Below are 17986 nucleotides of genomic sequence, written 5' to 3'. Positions count from 1 at the left end.
AAATCCTGAGCCATCTCTGTGATCAAAGACCTCAGACCGAGTGCTTATCGTAGGGTTTCCTGTTTAAGTTTCTGTGTCTTCTCTAAGATGTTTCATGATGCAGCAGTTTGATAAAACCAGGCAGACACCGCCAATTGTCACATCTTGATCTTTTTTATCATTATTGAACTTTAGGTTGGGTTAATCTCTGCTTGTGACCTTTCAGAGAGCAAGCAAGGCAGAGCAGGATGGGTGGTTTGTGTTATTGGTTGTCACATCAGGTATGTGAAGATCTTGAAATGAAACATGATTGAACAGTCCAGATGCTGGGGGTTGTATTTTGTTTTATTTTTAGGAATCAAAATTTCCAAAGTTTAGGAACCAAAATTTAACCAGAATTAAAGTTTTCCAAGCCAGTATCCTTTGTGGTGAAAGTTTTACTTGAAATTGAGAGGACACCAAAATCCCTGTTTTCCTTCAAGTCTTTTTTTCCTAAAAAAATAAATGTTTTGAGAGTTTCTGCTGAGCTCTTTTGCCAAGATCTCCATCAGCTCACAAAGCCCCTGTTTGCTCTTCTGTGAAGCAGTTTTGACAGTAATGGGTGGGTAGTTTGCTTTATTTAATCCATCTCTGTAAAATTTTAGTGCTGAAAGCTATTGCGTAGTGTCCAATGATAACGGTGCATCCTTGCAGCTTCTTATCAATCAGAGGGGGATTTTTTTCCCCCTTACAGAGTTTGGAGCATGGTTCCAGCATGGTGCCAGCTCCTGGAGCCTCTTTGGGGTCGGAGCATCCCTTGGGTGTGACGGCAACGCTGCAGACCCCTCACCTGGTGTCCCTCCCTTGTCTCTGCAGGAAGGGGACTCCCTGGGGGCCATGGAGAAGCTCTGCCGGCAGCTCACGTACCACCTGAGCCCCCACTCGCAGTGGAGACGCCAGGGCATCATGAAGAGGAAGCCACAGTCCTGGTGAGTCGGTTTGGAAACCTCTGTCACCCCGGTGGGTCGCTGTCCCCAGCCTGGTCCTTGCGCCCTCAAGGCCACCATGGGCTCAGGAGAGCAGGAAGGGGGATTTTTCATGTTGTTTTTAGCTGTGCTGTGCAAATGTGGGTGCTGGTGGGAGCTGCCTGCAGTGACGGGAGGAACAAACCCTCTTTGGCTCAAAGCCATTAAATGCTCCTGGAGGGAGCCAGGATGTCAAAACCTCCCAGCTTGCCACAACCTCCAGAATCCTCTGTTGTCTCCAATCTCACCAGTGTTCCCCCCATTTGTGGTTGTGTTATCAGGTTGCTTCATGCTGAACCAGAGGTGTTTTCCTCCTTTTCCATTTTCCTTTCCCCGTTGCATCCTTGTTTCCAGAGAGCAGCACAGTAGCACCCAGGGAGGGAGGAACAGGCTGGAAAACCTGAACCATCCATCCTCCAAACATCCCGTGCTGGGCATTGGAGAGCAGCAGACAAACTGCTCCAAGACATCCTAATTAGGTGGTAATTAATGTACAGGCACCATGAACACTGTGGCTTGCAGTGTTTGCACAAAAGGAATTTTTTTATTAAAAATGGGGAGAAAATTTCCCTGGTCCCCTCCTCATCAGGTCCTCAGCAAAGCATCCTGGATCCACAGAGCCAAGAAACCTGTAGATGAGGCTGAAGTGAACAGAAAGGGTTCCTTGTTTTCTGTGATGTTATGCATTATATATTTACTATTTTTGTATAAGGAAGCAAGAAATAGAAAAGAAGCCACAATCTGGCAAAGTCAGGATTTGTATCCAAGTGCTGGCTCATGGTTCCAAGAGAGGTCTGGTTCCTGTTGTAGTAGATTCTGTTTGTAGCCAGAGTGGAAACTAATCCAGTGAGAAAACTGGGTCTGGAAAGACAAGAAGAGGGGAGGAACATGGACACAGGAGGAAAACAGACACAAGCAAATAAAGGATTGCATGGCCTAATAGGATTAGGGCCATATATCCTGGAGATCTGGCTCAGCACCCTTACACACTGCTGTCCTTAGGGACTCAAACATGGAGAAACACCTCCATTTCATTAGCAGTGGCAACTGCTTTTGGTGTTGAGCATGTTTAAGGTGTACTGGTGACTAAAATTTGTTCTTTCCAATAAAGCAGCAGAAACGGAGGGAGTATGTTGGGGATGTGTCCCTCGGGCTGGGCTCAGCACATGGAGCTGGGTAATGACCCAGCAGCTCATTGCCCTCTGGGGTTTTTTTCTTGATTGGAATAGGAAATGCACACCCCTTGTCACCCCATCAGGGCATTATCAAAGTTACAGTGATGGGGCAGTGGGGAGCTCTCTGCAGCCCAAAACACAAGAAATTCTTGAAAATGAAAAAATTTAAGGCAGTGCTTTGTGCCATTCTGCCTTTAATTGCCAATCCCCGTCCTTAATCATCAGCTTGGAGTGGCTGTGGGAGCACATCCTCGTGCCAGACATTTGCAGGGCTTTATCTGACAAGGCTGCTGGAGCACTTGCCTTTCCTTGGAGCACTGGGGGAATAGCTCAGGTTTTTCACAGTTTTAACTGCAGGGATGAGGTCTGGGCAGTAAACAAGGCCCTGAGCACACGGCAACGACCCCAGGGCTGTGAACATGGGACACAGTGGGAACATGGGACGCTGGCTACTGGCTCTGCCCAGGCCAGGGTTTGGAGGATGGAATTTGCCTGGATTTCTGGTTTAGATGCTCTGTGAGTTGAAGCCAACCCTTTACTGGAAGATGAGGTCAGACTTTTGCTAAGGTCTAAATGCCATGATGTAGAGGTTATAAGGAGACTAGAGAGAGCATCTGTCTTGTCTGTGCTGGAGCAGTCACTGCTTTATTCATGTGCTGGCAGTTCCCCTGCCAGGGATGCTCCTGATCTCTGTGTAAGTTGATTCCTTCCACAGCAGGTATTTCCCCAGAGTCCCCACTCTGGTTGGGGTTTGCCAGTGCCCTGAGATGCTTCCAAGGCAGTAATGGGGTCCTATTCCCAAGTGTTGGTGTTGCATTGGCTCAGCCCTGCTGTCAAATGTTTCAGGGACTTTCAAATATTAAATTTCCACACTTTTTTGTGTGTCTGTTAGCCATCCACACCCCATCAGTGCTCTGCCCTGAGGCTGCCCCTCCTGCCATTCCCAGCTCCAGCTGGGGAAAACAGGACAGGGGCTGCTGCAGAAGAGATGATGGTTTTTCCTTTCCCTCACCTCCTCCTCCCTGCAGCACCGACCTTGTAACATCCATGGGCTGCACCTGTGAATGACACTTGCTTAAGCCATTTCTCCTTTTTCTTTGCTCTTTCTTAGTTCTTTCTTTTAATTTTCTCTCCTTCTTGTTGGAGAGGAGGTCTTCTGACAACCTTGGGGTTAGAAAGGGACAATTTAGAGTCACCCCCTGTCCTGTGTTGTGACTTCCCTGGAGGATGCACCCACAGGAAGCATTAGCTCTATATTTGGATGTGGAAACCTGGTCCCTCATCTCCTGCACAGTGATTCTGGTCCTTGTCATGAATGTTTTGGCTTTGTCCCTGGTTCCCTGCTGATAATCTGGATTAGGGATTGCAGCACAACAGCAGGGGCAGTGGAACCCATCAGGGAGAACTCCCAGTCCAGAGCTGCAGAGTTCCTGGAGAATGCTTTGTTGATTAGGAATCTATATCTCAGTGATATCTTGTGCTCCTGGGTCCCATCTGCAGAGGCACAGTCATTACTGCACTGCCTCCTGACAAACACACACATCATCCTCTGTGGCGGGGCTTTATTAGGAGGCATCATTTCTCTGAGCTCATGGCTGTGCTCCACAATCCCCTGTCCCCTGCAGCTGGGCTGGAAGTGCTGGAATGGTTTGGGAAAGAACTGGATTTTAATTATCCCTACAATTGGGAATGGTGGGAGTGCATTTGTAGGAGATGGGTGCATTAGTGCAGTGATGAACCCTCTCTTTGGTCCAAAGTTGTGGGATCAAGGGGGTCTCAGACACAGTGGGATGCTGAAGGGGCAGTGGCTTCTGGATGTCATTGTATTGCCACCTCCTTGGATGCACAGAGTCAAATTTTTGTAGGATAGCATTCCTTCTTCACTGAGTGCCTGCTGGCATTTCCATTGGGCAGTGGGGGATGCAGCCAGCAGCAGAGGGGTGGATCAGTCCCTCCTGGACCAGCTCCTGGGACACCCTGGTACCTTTGCTGAGGTCTTACCAGCATGGTGAGTGAGAGCCCTGCACAGCTCAACTGAGTGCTGAGCAAAGCCAAACAGATGTAATTAATCTCACCAGAAATATGGCAAAATAATTGCAAGGGAAAATTGCTTTTCTTTATTCCACGACTGCCGTATCCATTACAGGTGATAATGGGAAGCAGAGCAGCCGGAGGAGGAGGATGGGGACAGATGATAGAGGGGACTGAAGCTGATTTTTCAGTCAGTCGTGCTGTGGTCAGGCAGCCTGCTGTGTAGGCAGAGGGGGAGGCTCGTGCTTCCCAGTTCCATCTCATCCCAGGCATCACGTCCAGCCTGAGTGTGCACAGACAGAGCTAAATGGAGGGAGACGCTCTCAGCCTTGGCTGCCCTGCTCTGCTGTGTTGCCTGGCACCAGAGCACCCAAACCTGTGCCAAATGACCTTATTTTTTTTGCATATTATAAATCTGTCTGGCTCTCCCTTGCTGTCTCCATGCCTCCCTCTGAATTGCATGCATTAAACATCCAGGATGAGAGGATAGCCAATAGCAGGAGGATGAAGCCAGCCTGCAAAAGTAATTTGTGTGTCCCTGGCTCTGCCGAGGGCCATGATTACAGTCCAGTGTTTAACTAGCAAGTGTTGAATCGGATCCTGGAATCTCCCTGCTCCTCCTGCTGCCAAGTGCTCGCTTCAGCATCACAAAAGCAAAACTGGGAATCAAAGCTCCACGTGCCTGTAATTGCTTTGGAGAACAGGCTGGATGCTCTGTGGGGAGGGAGGAGGTGTTTCCCTGGGGCTTTGCCATGTCTTTCCTATTCCTTTGAGATATCCCATTACTGTTGCTGTCCTGTGTTGCTGCTGTGTCCAGGAGCGATACAAACGAGCCAGGGATGCAGCAGGGAGGATCCTGCCAGGGATGCAACAGGGAGGATGGAGCAGTGGTGCCTTCCCCACTGGGCTGAGCAGTGAGCACCAGCTGAAGGAAGATTGATAATTCATATTGTAACTCCAAATCCAGCCCCATTTTGCATCAGGTAAAACCCACAGTTCCTGTTGATGCCACTGGAGCACGAAGCACAGAGGAATTTAAGGTGAAGCAGTTCAGTTTGAGCACTGTTATTAAATGGGGTCAATCTGGACCCAAATTTGTGGATTTTCTAACTCTGTTGTTGCTCTGCAATAAGCAGAGAACCCCCTAAAAAGATTCTGCAGGTGGCTTTACTTAGCTCCAGCCAACACTCTTCTCTTTACCACTTGTCCTTTCTGCTGATGGCAGGGCCAGCCTGGGGTCCTCCTTTACACCTGGGAGTCAACCTGAACTCCCCTTGGCTCTCTTAAGACTCTCTGAGGTGAAATAGTTAGAAATCAACTTGAAAGTACCTCCCTAAAAGTGCAAACAAATAGTTTGGGACACCTTTTGGAAATCAGGGGGCTCAGTCAGGCTGTAGCAGATTTTAACCCCTGATTACCTGTGGTTTGAATGTTCTCCATTGCACTTGGCATGCAGGTACAGAGACCTGTTAAAACAGAAGAGAAGGGTGTTTTGATTTAGTGATGAACTTGTGGAGGCTGAGCAGCCTTATTTTGTTGGTAGGAATGATCTTTTAACATCCCACTCCTAATTTCGTCAGGGCACAAAACATTTCTGTCCTGGAGGAATGCTGGGTGCTGTTTTTTTCATACTTGCTTGCAGTGCCTGCTTGAATTCCTTTATAAGGCAAAAAAAAAAAAAAAAAAAGGGAGTTTTCAAAGGAGAAGCCCTTTCGAAAACAGAAAGAGAACGTTTGTGGATGGAAATCCTCCGCTGCTGCCGGCAGCTTGTGGGCGAGCGATAGGAGAAGTTGTAGCTCCTGCAACAAAGGGTCCCTTCAGAGCATCCGACACAAATCCACTGTCGGTGGGAGGAGGCTGGAGCAGGAATTATGCAGTGTCTCCTCTTCATTAGAATCCCTCTGTGTGTCTGTGTGTGCACAGCAGGCTGCTGGTCACTGCTGCAGGAGAGCAGAGGATTTGTGATCCAAAGCCTTTGGGACGCGCGTGTGGGCGATCCCCGCTCCCTGTGTCCGTGGGACATTGTTGTGCCCTGTGTTACATGACTGTCCCAGAGAGCAGAAAGGAGACAACACCAAAGTGCTTTACAGGACATGGAGAAAATGCCACAAATCTCAGAATAAGTTACTGGCTGGTGCTGTGATTTCAGGGGGTGTTCTATATCACTCCACCTTTTGCAGTGGAAAACAGGCAATTTCCAAACATTTCCAGCGTGGCCTGAGCCTTTGTGCATGTGGAGAAAAGCAAAGTTCTGATTCTTGGTGGTTCCTTGGGTTGCCTGGGGTTGGGAACTGAGGCCTCATCAGTGGTATGCTGGCTCCTGGCTTACAGGTGGGTCCTGCATCCCACAGGAGGAGGTGGGTGAGGGACAGAAGTGCTCCCTGCCATGGTGGATCTTCTGAACTTTACTGGGTTGTATCACAATAACCAAGGTCTGCAGCCTCATGGTCACTGAGTCCATGAATCCTTGTGCTGCGATCCTCCTCAGGAGCTAAATACCTGCTTTGGTGGCTGTGATTTGGTGATGGTTCAAAAAGATGGTTCAGCCCCGGAGTGGGACAGGCTGTGGCCCTCTGCACCCTGTGGCTGCCAGTGTTTGTCCTTGTCCTTACCCAGGTGTGTTGTCACCAAGCTCCAGCCACCTGTGGCTGTGACACAGAGCTTGGGTTGTCTCTGACATGATGATTGCAGTGAGGATGCAGGAGGGAAGCAATTCATTCCCAGGGTGGGCACTAAATACCAACTGCTACCTGTCTGTGCCTGGAGATTGTTATTAAGAGCTGTGCTGGGGTGAAGCAGAACCTCCGTCTCTGTGTACCCTGCAGCATAGAAACATTGTGGTTATTCACTATGTTATTTCTATTAATTGCCCTAAGAGCACATGAGAGGCCACCTCCAAGCACGTCCTACCCTGCTCTTGTGGCTGAGGTTTGGAAATTAGAGTTTATTCTCAGCATATTGTTGTGGTTCAGCACTCCAATCCCAGCCTGGCCAAGGCAGACCAGGTTTTCCTCTGGAAATATTGAATGGCCACCAAAAGTGTCTTGCAAAGTGTCTGATGTCTGGTTGTCCCTTGTCACCAGGGCCATGCAGGAGGGAGTCCCAGGGCAGCAGGTCCTGCAGAGCCACTTGGTGCAAAGGGATGTCCCTGCCTGAGCAGGGCTAACTGGGCATGGGGAGGGTTAACCACAGGCACTGAGTAATCCTCCACTAATAGATGATGACTTAATGTGATGGGAAGACCTGGAGTGACCCAGAAGTCAGAAGGGAGCTAAGATTTTGGGAGAGAGTGGAAAACAAGGGGAGGATGAGCAAGACAAAAGAAACCTCCCCCTTGGCTGCTGTCAGAGATGTTCTGAGTGATTTTGCAGCTTGAGGCCGTGTCCTGTGTGCCCCAGCATGGCTGTGGTCAGGGTTGCCACTGGCATCAGCTGGCTCGTGGTGCATCCTGCCTATCTCAAGTGTTTGCTTGGCCTCTTCTGAGACATCAAATTCAGACTTATAAAGCACTTTGTTCAGCCTTATTAATGAGTTATTAATGCCAGCAATAGCAGGGTGGTGTTCCCTCTGTATCAGAGGGTGCTTGGCCCCCATGGAGCAAATCTCAGTTGTGCCCATGGGCAGCACTGGCATCACACAGGGCTGTGGATGCCTGGAACCTACAGCAGCTCCTTTGGGAGATACCTTTGGTTTGGTCTGGTTCACGCTGAGCCAGCATGCATAAACCTGGAATACTTTCTCTCCTTTGGCAGAAATGTTTGGAAACTTGCGGTCCTGAAGAGCGGTAGGGGCTGGTTCCAGCAGTGCTGTGGGATCCGGCTCTTTGCCAAGCAAACAAGCAGGTTTGCTGGGGTTCAAGGCATGCACCATGGCCAAACAAAAAAGGAAAAAGAGAAACCTTTAGAGGTACCAGCAAGGAGTTTGGGAGAAATATTTGGATGTGATAATTCTACAGTTCATATCTGAGGAGTGCACTTTTCATCACCTCTGTCCTTCTCACTTCAGTCTCCTCCATGGCCATGGGGCATTTCCTACATCTGCCAGTCTGGGACTCTTTGGACTTTTTATAGTGACTCAAGATGTGACTTTCTATTTCTTTTATAGCTGGGATTGGAACAACCATGATTTGACCTGTCACTTGTTCAGTTCTCAGTGCTCCTCCACATGATGCTGCTTCTGGGCTCCCGCCTCTTGAATTTATTCCCTTTGGCACATGCATGGCTGGAAGCGCAGTGCCTTCTGTAGTTTTACTCTCTGATGGTCTGTGTGACTTCAGAACTGCCTGGTCAGGAGCTCCTTTGTTTGTGGAAAGTCCATTTTCCAAGATAGCTGAACTGGAGCAACCTTTTGGGGGCTGGTCCTTTGCACGCACCAAAGTACCTGGCCAGGATTTTTTGCTCTGCTCTGGCACCCCAACAGAAGGGTTTGAATGAGTGTGGTGGGGAAGTTAAGCCTGGGGTTAAATATGCCTAAATTTCTTCTCAAAAATGAGGGACATGCTGTTTTGCTGCTGTGGCTGTGCCCTGGCCCTGCATGGTGCTGGGCAGCTGCCCTGTCCACACTGGCTCCAGCCTGGCTGTTGGAGCCAGTTTATCCCTGGGAAATCCCAGCCCTTTGAAGCTACCCTGCTGAGATGCAGCTCTCTGCAGCCAGGCAGGCATCACAGCACTCCATCCATCTTCCTGTGTAGAAAATTTGGTGAATCTCTTCTCAAAAAATGCTGCTCAACGTGAAAATGTCCCATCTGGTGTGTCCAGCATTTTGTGACTGTGCAAAAAACATTTTGTCCTTGTGGGAATGGTGTGTGACGTTGGAGGGGAGAGGATGATCAGGCCAGCAATCATCCACCACAGGTCAACAGCACAGGCTAAGCCACGTGGGAGGAAGGGAAGGATTTTATCCATTTGGAGATGGATGTCTCCTGATGAGACAGGAATTGAAAAAAAAAAAAAAAGCTATGTCATTTTAAAGTCAATAATGTACAGCACTAAGAGGCTTTTGCATTAAATAATGCTCTTTTAAGGCTAGTGGGGTATAAATACCAGGGTATCAGGTTGTTCCTGGTGTGCACTTTATCCCTGAATGAGTGTGTGTGCATCAGACAGGGCGGGATGGACCCGGTGGTGCAGGGAGGATACCCTGAGCTGCTTCTGGCTCTGCCCAGCTGAGCAGCCCGAGTGTACCATTGTTACAGCAGAGCTTCAACAGCAGCAAGGAGCAGGCTGGAAACAAACAGAAGGAATTCCTTTTTCACTCAGCTCTCCTTGTTGAATGATGTTAAAGGGCCCAAAAGCACAGAGAATTCAGGACAGAACATTAAGCACTCTAGATGAGACTCAAGAAGGCTCCAAACATGGGAAGCTCAGAGGGTTTACCAGGGAGGAGTAATTGAATAAAGCTCTAGATCCTTTACCCAAACTGACTAACATTCAGACATTAACTGACATCCAGACACAGGATCTGGACTTGTTAGCCTTTGCTGTGACTGAGGATGGTTATTCCTTTGCATTGATGTTTATCACTATCCCAGCATTAGTGCAGTGAGGAGGTAAGATTTTTCCAGAGTCTGCAGCATCCTGCCATTCCCTAAGAACTACAGAGGCTCCCTCCAGTCTGTAATTCACTTAATGCATCCTACCCTTCTGCCTTGAGTTTTCTGCCTACTTCTGACTCCATCAGGGTGACCTGTCTGCTTGCCTGAGTGCTTTGGGGAGCCCTGAGCAGTTAAAGGGCATCCTCAGAGGAAATCTGTACTGAGAGTGACCTGAGACAGGATCCAGCCTTGGAGAAAAAGCCATTTAGATGTTTTGCAGAGGGCAGAAGTGCTCTGATGCCTATTGAGCCAGGGGTGTCCCCTGCCAGGGTCCCTTGACATGTCAACACACATCAATCTGCCCTGGCTGGCAGGGTGGTCTGTCTTTCCCGAGAGGCTTGGAAGGAAATGCAACATTTCTTGCTGAATTTAAAGAGTCAGAGACACTGGAATGACCTTTGGCACAATGAAAACGGGACTAAACAGCGAACAAATAAAGTGCCTGTTGTGGAGGGAAAGGTGAAATGCTGCAAATCCAGGGGAGCAAATATTTGTGAGGGCTGTGGCTAAGAAATAATTCTGCAACATGCTGTTTGTGGCAACTAAAGAAGCTGCCACCCTACAATCATAGAATCATTAAGGTTGGAAGAGCCTCCTAAGGTTGAGTCCAACCACTGGTGTAACTGCCAGGTCCACCATTAAACCATGTCCCCAAGGGCCACATCTACATGCCTTTTAAATACTTCCAGGGATATCTTTAAATAACTCCAGGGAATTTGCTTATTGCTGATATTGAGGGGAAATTTGATTTCTCCTGTGCCTGTCGGAGTGAGAGCTGTGGGATCTGCTCCACTGCTTCCCAGGAAGCCTGGGCATTTGGCACACCCCAAAGCACACCAAGCAGAGAGGGTAAGCAGGTGGTGAAATCACTCATTTTGTTCTTCATTGCCACTGAGAGTCATTTGGGCATGAGATTGGCAAGTTTGGGATGGAAATTTTTGCTGAATATTGCAGCAGCATCTGGAAGGTGGGACTGTTGGCTGGGCAGGATCATCCTCTGTGCAGCTGAAGGGAAATTGCTGGTGAGCTGGGATGGATGGGATCACACAGCTGAGTTTTGCTGGGGGAGAGGTTATCCCTGGCAGCTCCCTGATCATGGAGAGGCTGCAGCTCCTTCCCGTGTGCCAGCCCAGGCCCATCACACCTTGCTCAGTCAGGAGCTGGTGTTAGCAAAGACCTACTTTTTAAGCTGCTGGAGCTAAACTGTAAATAATGCATGGATTTTGAAATGCCACCCGAGTAGGTGCTACAGGGCAAGCTGTCACCTTGGAAGAGGCTTAAGGTTTTCCACTGACTCAGTCTGTAAAATGAGCCCTTACCCTGTTCGTTGCCCTCCACAAGTTGTCTGTGTTGCTCCAGAACTTAAAGCAATTAACCCAAACTGTGCAGTACCATTTCTCGCCCCACAATGATGAATATCCACCCCAACAAATGCTTGAATTGCCTTTGCTGTTCCCTCGTTGAGCAAATGAACTGACAGCCAGAAGTACTAGAACATAATTTAAAGTAGAAAAATCCTGAGGCTGGGATGAGATGATTTACAGCAGCGGGACATCCCTTCCCACTGACTCTCTTCTCTGAGCTTGCTCACATTCTTGCTGAAGCCTTAAAAGCTTCAGGTGATCACAGGCGCTACCTGTGATTTAAAACCTCGATTTCAAGCCACCCTCCTCTCCCCTCCTGCAACTGAACTAAGGAATAACCTGGTAGTTTTCCTCCCCTAGGAGGGAACATCCATCCTGCTGGCATCACTCCCCTCCCACCTCCTTGCACTTAGGTGCTTGTGCTCCCTTAAGTATGTTTTTAAGTCCTGTGCCTGATTAAAAAAGGCCTTTGACTGTGAAAAGTGTGGGGGTTGTAATTTTTTTTTTCTTTTTAATAATTACTCCTCTGCTTCTGGGCAGAGTGGAAATTAGATTTTCTATTGACACATGGCAGGGATTATTTAAACCAATCCTCACAACTTGGGCTGCGGAGCGGGGAATCGAGTAGTAGAAATTGTTATTAAACGAGGGAATCAGCTGGTGAGATAATTAATCTCCACACCCACTTCTTCCCTGCTTTGGTAGTTCTCCAAACACGCCGTGGTTATTTGTCTTGTCTAAAACAGCCACTGCCTGGCTCCTTTTTTAGGTGGTGAGGGGCAATTTGGTCCCTTGCCTGGAGCCTGGATGCTGCTCCTGCCCTGGGCTCCTGCCACCGTGGAGGAAAGGCATCGCTCCCCAGCAGTGGTGCCCATCTAATTACCAGCCAGCTCAGCATGCCTGTCACCCCTGGCTGTATTTCCCAATTAAGAGAATCAAGCTTTATGATGAAGCTTTGATAGAAGCTCTTTAATTTTTTTTTTTCCCAAGCCCTTTCACACGGTGCATCATTAGCGATGGTGAACGAAGGTGTTCAGTGAGCTCATCCATCACTTGGGCTCAGGGCTCCAACTCACTGTCGGGGTGAGTTTCCACCTCCCACGCCTGCTGCTGCTCTTTTTGACTGAAAGCAGTGCTGTAAAATAATACTGCAAATGGGGATGGTGAAGGGAGCACTGGAGGCACTGCTGCTCCTTGTGCTCTGGGGAGGGGAAGGGCTGGACTGAGGTTTTTAGCCAGCAGGGATGGACCTTTCCTAGCATGGGCTCCTGCCTCTCCAGCCCAGCCCTGACTGCTCATATCCAGACATTTCTATCTGTCTCCTGGGAGCCAGGCCCTGAGGTCCCCCCTCACCCCATGGGTGACCCAGACACAGACTTGGCTCATCCCCTTCCAGTCTGACACTTCAGTGTTGGACGTGGGGTCCTCCCTTGGCTCACGGGTGATGTGGTGGAGAAAAAACACCCCTTTGGCCACTGGCCGAGCATCCCACCAGCACTCAGGGAAGCACAGAAGGATCCTTTGCATCTCAAAAGGGGCTGGTTGGCACCTCCAAGAAAAAAAGAGACCAAACCACAGAGTGCAGACCCTGCCCACGTTCAGTTCCCAGCTTTGGCTGTCACAGGTCTTGCCAGCACATGGCAGCCTGTGTTTTGACACGTCCCAGTCCCTGAGAAATGGGGCGTTCAGCCCCAAGACTGCTTTCTTTTGTCTAGCACTGTGTAGCCCAGGGTGGCAATATGCTCTTCCAGGTGTTTCACTCTCCCCCTGTCCAGGGCTAGCTGGGGAGCTGGGTTGGTTTTTTGGGGAGGAAGAAGCCACCCTTGTGTGCTGCTCTCCCTGTGGGCTCAGTCTCTTGTGAAGGTCACTTCTCACCGTGCTGCTGGGGATGAGGATAATTCCTCAACAGCATTTTGGCTGGGAGAAATGTCCATCTGGAGTTGAGTCCTCTCCTGCATTCCCTGGTTTAATCAGCTGCTGGGTCATACTGGTCACTGAGTGCTCAGTTGGGGCTCATTATTCCAAAGATGATGAGTTGGAGACCTGGGGAAGGAGAGGGGAATGTACATATGTGTTTACATAATATGGATAAATTACTTACCTTGGGAAGATTTGTTGTTGGGCTGATCTTTCCAGCATCATTCCCCTTGAACAGCCAGCTTGGAGCACAGTGACCTGACAAAACCTCATCACTGATGGGTGCAGAAAACAGAGAAAAGGGCAAAATGTTTGCATTTGGAAAGCTGAGGGAGAGAGGTGGTTGGGTTGTAGCCTGATACAGCTGATAACAGGGCCTGTGTTGTAGCAGAAAAGCTAAACAGCCAGTCAGGGAACAATCAGGGAAGGTTTCTGTGGTTTTCCTGCTTGTCCGGCAGAATTTGCCGTGCTGTGGGGACTGGGAAAGCTGGGCAGTGCTGGTGTTTTGCTGCAAAGAGCAGTGTATCACATTCCTTCTCTGTTCTGCCCACTGAAAAGGCGTCTTGGCAGCCAGCTCCACCTCTTAGCTCTGTTTTCATCTTTAGGGGGGAGCTGAATGCTGAAATCTCCAACATCAGTGAGGAAATAACCTGCCAAAAGCAATGAAGTGCTGGGGGAAGAGGAGGTTTTCTTTGGGCAGTTAAAGCTGTTCCCTGTTGCCTGTTTTCCTTTGTTTGGCTTTGCAGCCCCAGAAATGGCCACGGCTGCTTTCTGCTGATCCTGCACTCGGGGAAGGGGCTGCTAAAATGAAATAACTTTGGGAGGGGGAGTAAAACTGCGCAAGGAACTGTGCCCAGCAGGAAAAGGAACCCACGGGATGCCAATAAGTCAGGTTCTACCCCTGCTCCAGTGGGCAACTTTTTGCTGTACTTACAGAGGAGGAGCACTATTAAATCTTCTCATTGGAACAGAATATGAAAAACCTACAAAAAGTATCCCTTTTTCTTTTGAAGACACGAGCAGAGAACTAGCAGTGGGTCAGGTTGTATCCTGTTATTCCTCATTTGATGAAAGCTGAGGTTACAATGGTCGCTCTGTTCTGCTGGGTTGAGTGGGACCCATTATTTGCTGTGCTCATTAATGTAAAGCAGATGCACCCCTGGTGCAGGGAGGGCTCAAGGAAGGAGCCACACACTGGTCAGGTCTCATTAGCTTAACCCAGGGATCTCATCCCTCTGTGAGTATCCTGTGCCCCTGAGGGGAAGCAGGGCAGAGACAGGACAAGGGCTTTCTTGGCCAATGTAACATCTGTTCATTGAAAATCATGCAAAACAGGACTTTTTTGGCTCGATAGATGTGCAAATTATGATCAAAAGTGATAGCAAGGCCAAACATCAGATGAAAGGTTCTTGGCTGCCTCAATTTGCCTGTCTCCTCTTCATTTGGCAACTGGTTACTTCTGCAAGTGAGACCTTCTTGACATGTAGCTCCCCCAGCACAAATTCCTGGGTGTCCTGTGCTCTGTCACTGAGAGCTGGGGGGAGGTCCTGACCCCCCAGATGTGGCTGGAAGACACCAACCCCATAGCTAGGGACAACTGCAGGTCTGTCCATCCTCCACCCTGGATGGGGAAGTCATACGTGTCCCCCCAAAAACCAGCTGTCTGAAATGTGTCCAGGGGCAGGCTGGAGCAGGAGGTGGTGGCTTCCCTTTGTTCCACCTCTGTGTGTGTGTCAGGACCCATGTTGAGCTTCAGACCCTCACTTTGGACACCAGAGGTGTTGGGATGGCAGTGGGAAAGGCAGGGGTTTGGCGTGGAAGGAAGATAAGCCAAGGATCAGGAGGGGAAAGGGAAAAAGAGGGAGGGGTGATACCAGCTCCCGGCTCTGGAGAAAACCTCTTCCCAAAGAGTGTGAGGGACAAACAGGGACCCTGGGAGCCGGGCTGGCGGCTGCCTCTCGTGCTCTGGCTCTCATCAGAGCAGCACAGGCAATAGGGGACCTCAGCCTGCCTAAACTCTTCCAAATGTGATCTGTGCTCCAATAAAATAAACAGTTTAGGGAAAGCGAAGCCCCAGGCACACACTTTGGCAGCTGATCACTCCCTAATTGCAGGAAGAGAGTTGGGAGACGGGGTTTTTTTTATTTCTTTGGGCTGGTTTCTGATGAGAAAACTGGGCTGGAGGATCAGAGCTGAAGCTTCTCTCCCCTCATTCCCCCACCCCCAAAAATCCTGTTTTCTTCCCCGTTGTATTAATGGAATTCAACTTATTTCAAGGAACAGGAAATACAAACAGCCCCTACAAAGTGTGAACCTCAAACCTTCAGCAAGAGCCTATTCAGTTGGGTATGTGGAGTTCTCTGCAAACTTTTCCTGGGCTTTTTTGTTGTTGTTGTTGTTTGATGGCACCAGGGGCAGGTTTGAGGGCTGGGAGAGGATTTTGGTGGGCAGAAGTAAACTGGAGCCTGACTGTGTGTGTTTCCCCCACCCAAAAGCTCCCGGGGCTCCAGAGCAGGATGGAGATAATTAACAACAGCCCCTTTCATCTGCAAATAGACTCAGTGTGTCAAAACTCATTTTTCTCTAAAATGTGTGGTCAGGGGGACAGAGCAGGAGCAGCCACATACCCCAACCCCACGCTGGGGTCACATCGAGCCAGTTTCAGGGTCATTCCTTGCAAAAATAGGACAAAGTAGTAAAAAAAAACAAGGGAGAGGTGAAATTAAAGATTTCAGGGAACCATCCATCCTGCTTTTGCAGAAGGGGCTGGAGCCCCAGCCGGCACTGCCTTGTCATTCTCAATCCATCCCTATGGATCTCCCATCCCTCACCATCTCAGCCCCTTCCTCTTGCCCCCTCCCACCCTTTTCTTTTTCTTCCTCTTCCTTTCAACTCACTGGTTGTTTTAAACATCCTGGCAGCAAATTGTAATGTTTTTATGAGCAATTTAGTAGTGATTTCTCTTCCTGTGGCCTCTTTCCTTTGGCCACTGAGGATTGCAATTCGATTCAAAGGTCCTTTTCCCAAGCAACCCAGAGCACATCAGCTTCCTATCTCCCTAGTGGGGAGTTGCTCATGTAAATCCACAGTGACTTGGGTATTTTTGTATCTACTCAATCGTAAAAGTCCCTTTCCAAGAGTCTTTTCAGCTTCCCTTTTATTTTCTCCTGTGTTAGAATTTAAACAAAATGTTGTTTGTTTTATTGCAAACTATCGTTTACTATAATGCAGACTCGAACAAATTCTTATTTTGGGCCAATTCTCTTCCAGGGGGTCATTTACAGAAGCAACAAGCCCAACATGTTTTTCTTTGAATTCTTTATTGTTTTTCTGTTGGCACTTGTGCAAATTGCCTTTTCTGCAAATGCAGGTTATTAATGGGGCGTCAGCTGTAGTTTCTTATTATGCTGGAGTAGAATTTGTTGGAAATACTCCAGCACGGTTTCTCTATAGGGAAACGCAGACTTGAGAGCAAAATTTATCATACAAAGGGTGATACAAATACATTTTATTTTGAGGAGGACGAGGCTAGAAAAATGGAGTACTCCAGCAGCAGTATATTTACATTTCTTTTTTGCAATAAGTTAAATAGAGTTATAATTATAGCAAAGCACTTTGATGGATCCCAAGTGCTTATTTTTAGAATTTTGTTTAGCAGGAAATTAAAAACAAGTTGGGGGAAAAAAAAATCCCCATTCCTGTAACACAGAAATGGTGGTTCTCAAACAGAACAGGAGACTTTCACTTCATGTCTGAATCCAGGCTCCTCTGGACCATGACAAGGAGCTGGATGTGCCTCATGCAAATGAGAGCAGTTCTGCTGCTTAATTGTCCCTGCTGGAGATATTTATCAAGTTGCTTCTCCTGATAACAGTGCTTCATTTTCCAAGAAGCTTGTTGCTTTTAAAGGTTTAATTAGGTCCTTTTACTAAATACCACAGAGGTGGTGACGCAGCAGCTGAGATGGGTGAGAGCTGCAGGGGAGGGTGGGCTGATGATGAGGGTGGGCTTGGCTTGGGGGGCATTTCCAAGGAATCATCAAATCATTGAGGTTGGAAAAGACCTCTAAGATCCTCTAAGTCCAACCATTAAGCCAGCACTGCCAAGCCCACCCCTAAACCACTCTCTGTGGGGTGACACTGTTGGGTGACACTCCTCTGTGGGGTGACACTGCTTTGTGGGGTGACACTCCTCTCTCGGGTGGCACTGCTCTCTTGGGTGACACTGTTAGGTGACACTGTTAGGTGACATGAGGTGACACTGCTCTCTGGTGGTTGGCTCTTCACCAGACGGGTCGAGGTGAAGGAGTTGAGGCTGGTGGAAAAGGTCAACGCTCATTCAGGGCTAAAGATCTCTTCTTTTTGATATTTGTATCATGAGCTTTTAGAATTTTACGTGGAGGCGTCACCCCATGAAGTAATGGGGGTTGGAACAAGATGATTTTAAGGTCCCTTCCAACCCAAACCATTTGGTGATCCTATGAATTTAGTAAAGGAGTATAAATCACAGCTGCTTGACTTTTATCATTATGATGGGAAGGATTTATTGATCAAGATCTTTCTGATACCATCAATCCTTCCCCTACCACACCATGGCTGAAGCCATGAGACCCATGTCAGTTCTCCTGGTGCACAGGATGCTCTTGGATGCCCAGAATTTACCCTTCCCATCAAATACCCCGTCCACTTCTTGAGCTTTAGGCCTGGAGTAGAGGTGGAACAGGCCTTGGTGTGGAGCCAAAGAAAATGCAGTGGGATTTGGGAAGGGAAGCCATGTCAACACAGAGTTATTCCTGGAGGAGCCCGTGCGCTTGGACACGCAGAGGAGGTCACTGGGAGCATCATTCCCAGCATGCCATGCTGGGGATCCTGCTGCAAGAGGAAAATTTAGGGGAAATTTTAGCATTCCCTCCAGGTTTGCTCT

The 17986-nt window shown here is 48.6% G+C and overlaps 1 protein-coding gene across 2 annotated transcripts in view; it reads left to right on the top strand.

Annotated features, from left to right (window-relative positions):
• LRRC75A (leucine rich repeat containing 75A) overlaps window positions 1-17986 on the top strand; it is a 70398-nt gene that overhangs the window by 43420 nt on the left and 8992 nt on the right. For both annotated transcript variants that reach the window (XM_027666906.1, XM_027666905.1), the window contains exon 3: window positions 835-947. In XM_027666906.1, coding sequence (XP_027522707.1) covers window positions 835-947 — 113 coding nt within the window. The remainder of the gene's footprint in view (window positions 1-834; window positions 948-17986) is intronic.

Source organism: Corapipo altera, unplaced genomic scaffold (assembly GCF_003945725.1).
Source record: "Corapipo altera isolate COAL_440 unplaced genomic scaffold, ASM394572v1 181, whole genome shotgun sequence".
Classification (NCBI taxonomy): Eukaryota; Metazoa; Chordata; class Aves; order Passeriformes; family Pipridae; genus Corapipo; species Corapipo altera.
This window is presented reverse-complemented; position numbering and strand designations above follow the sequence as displayed.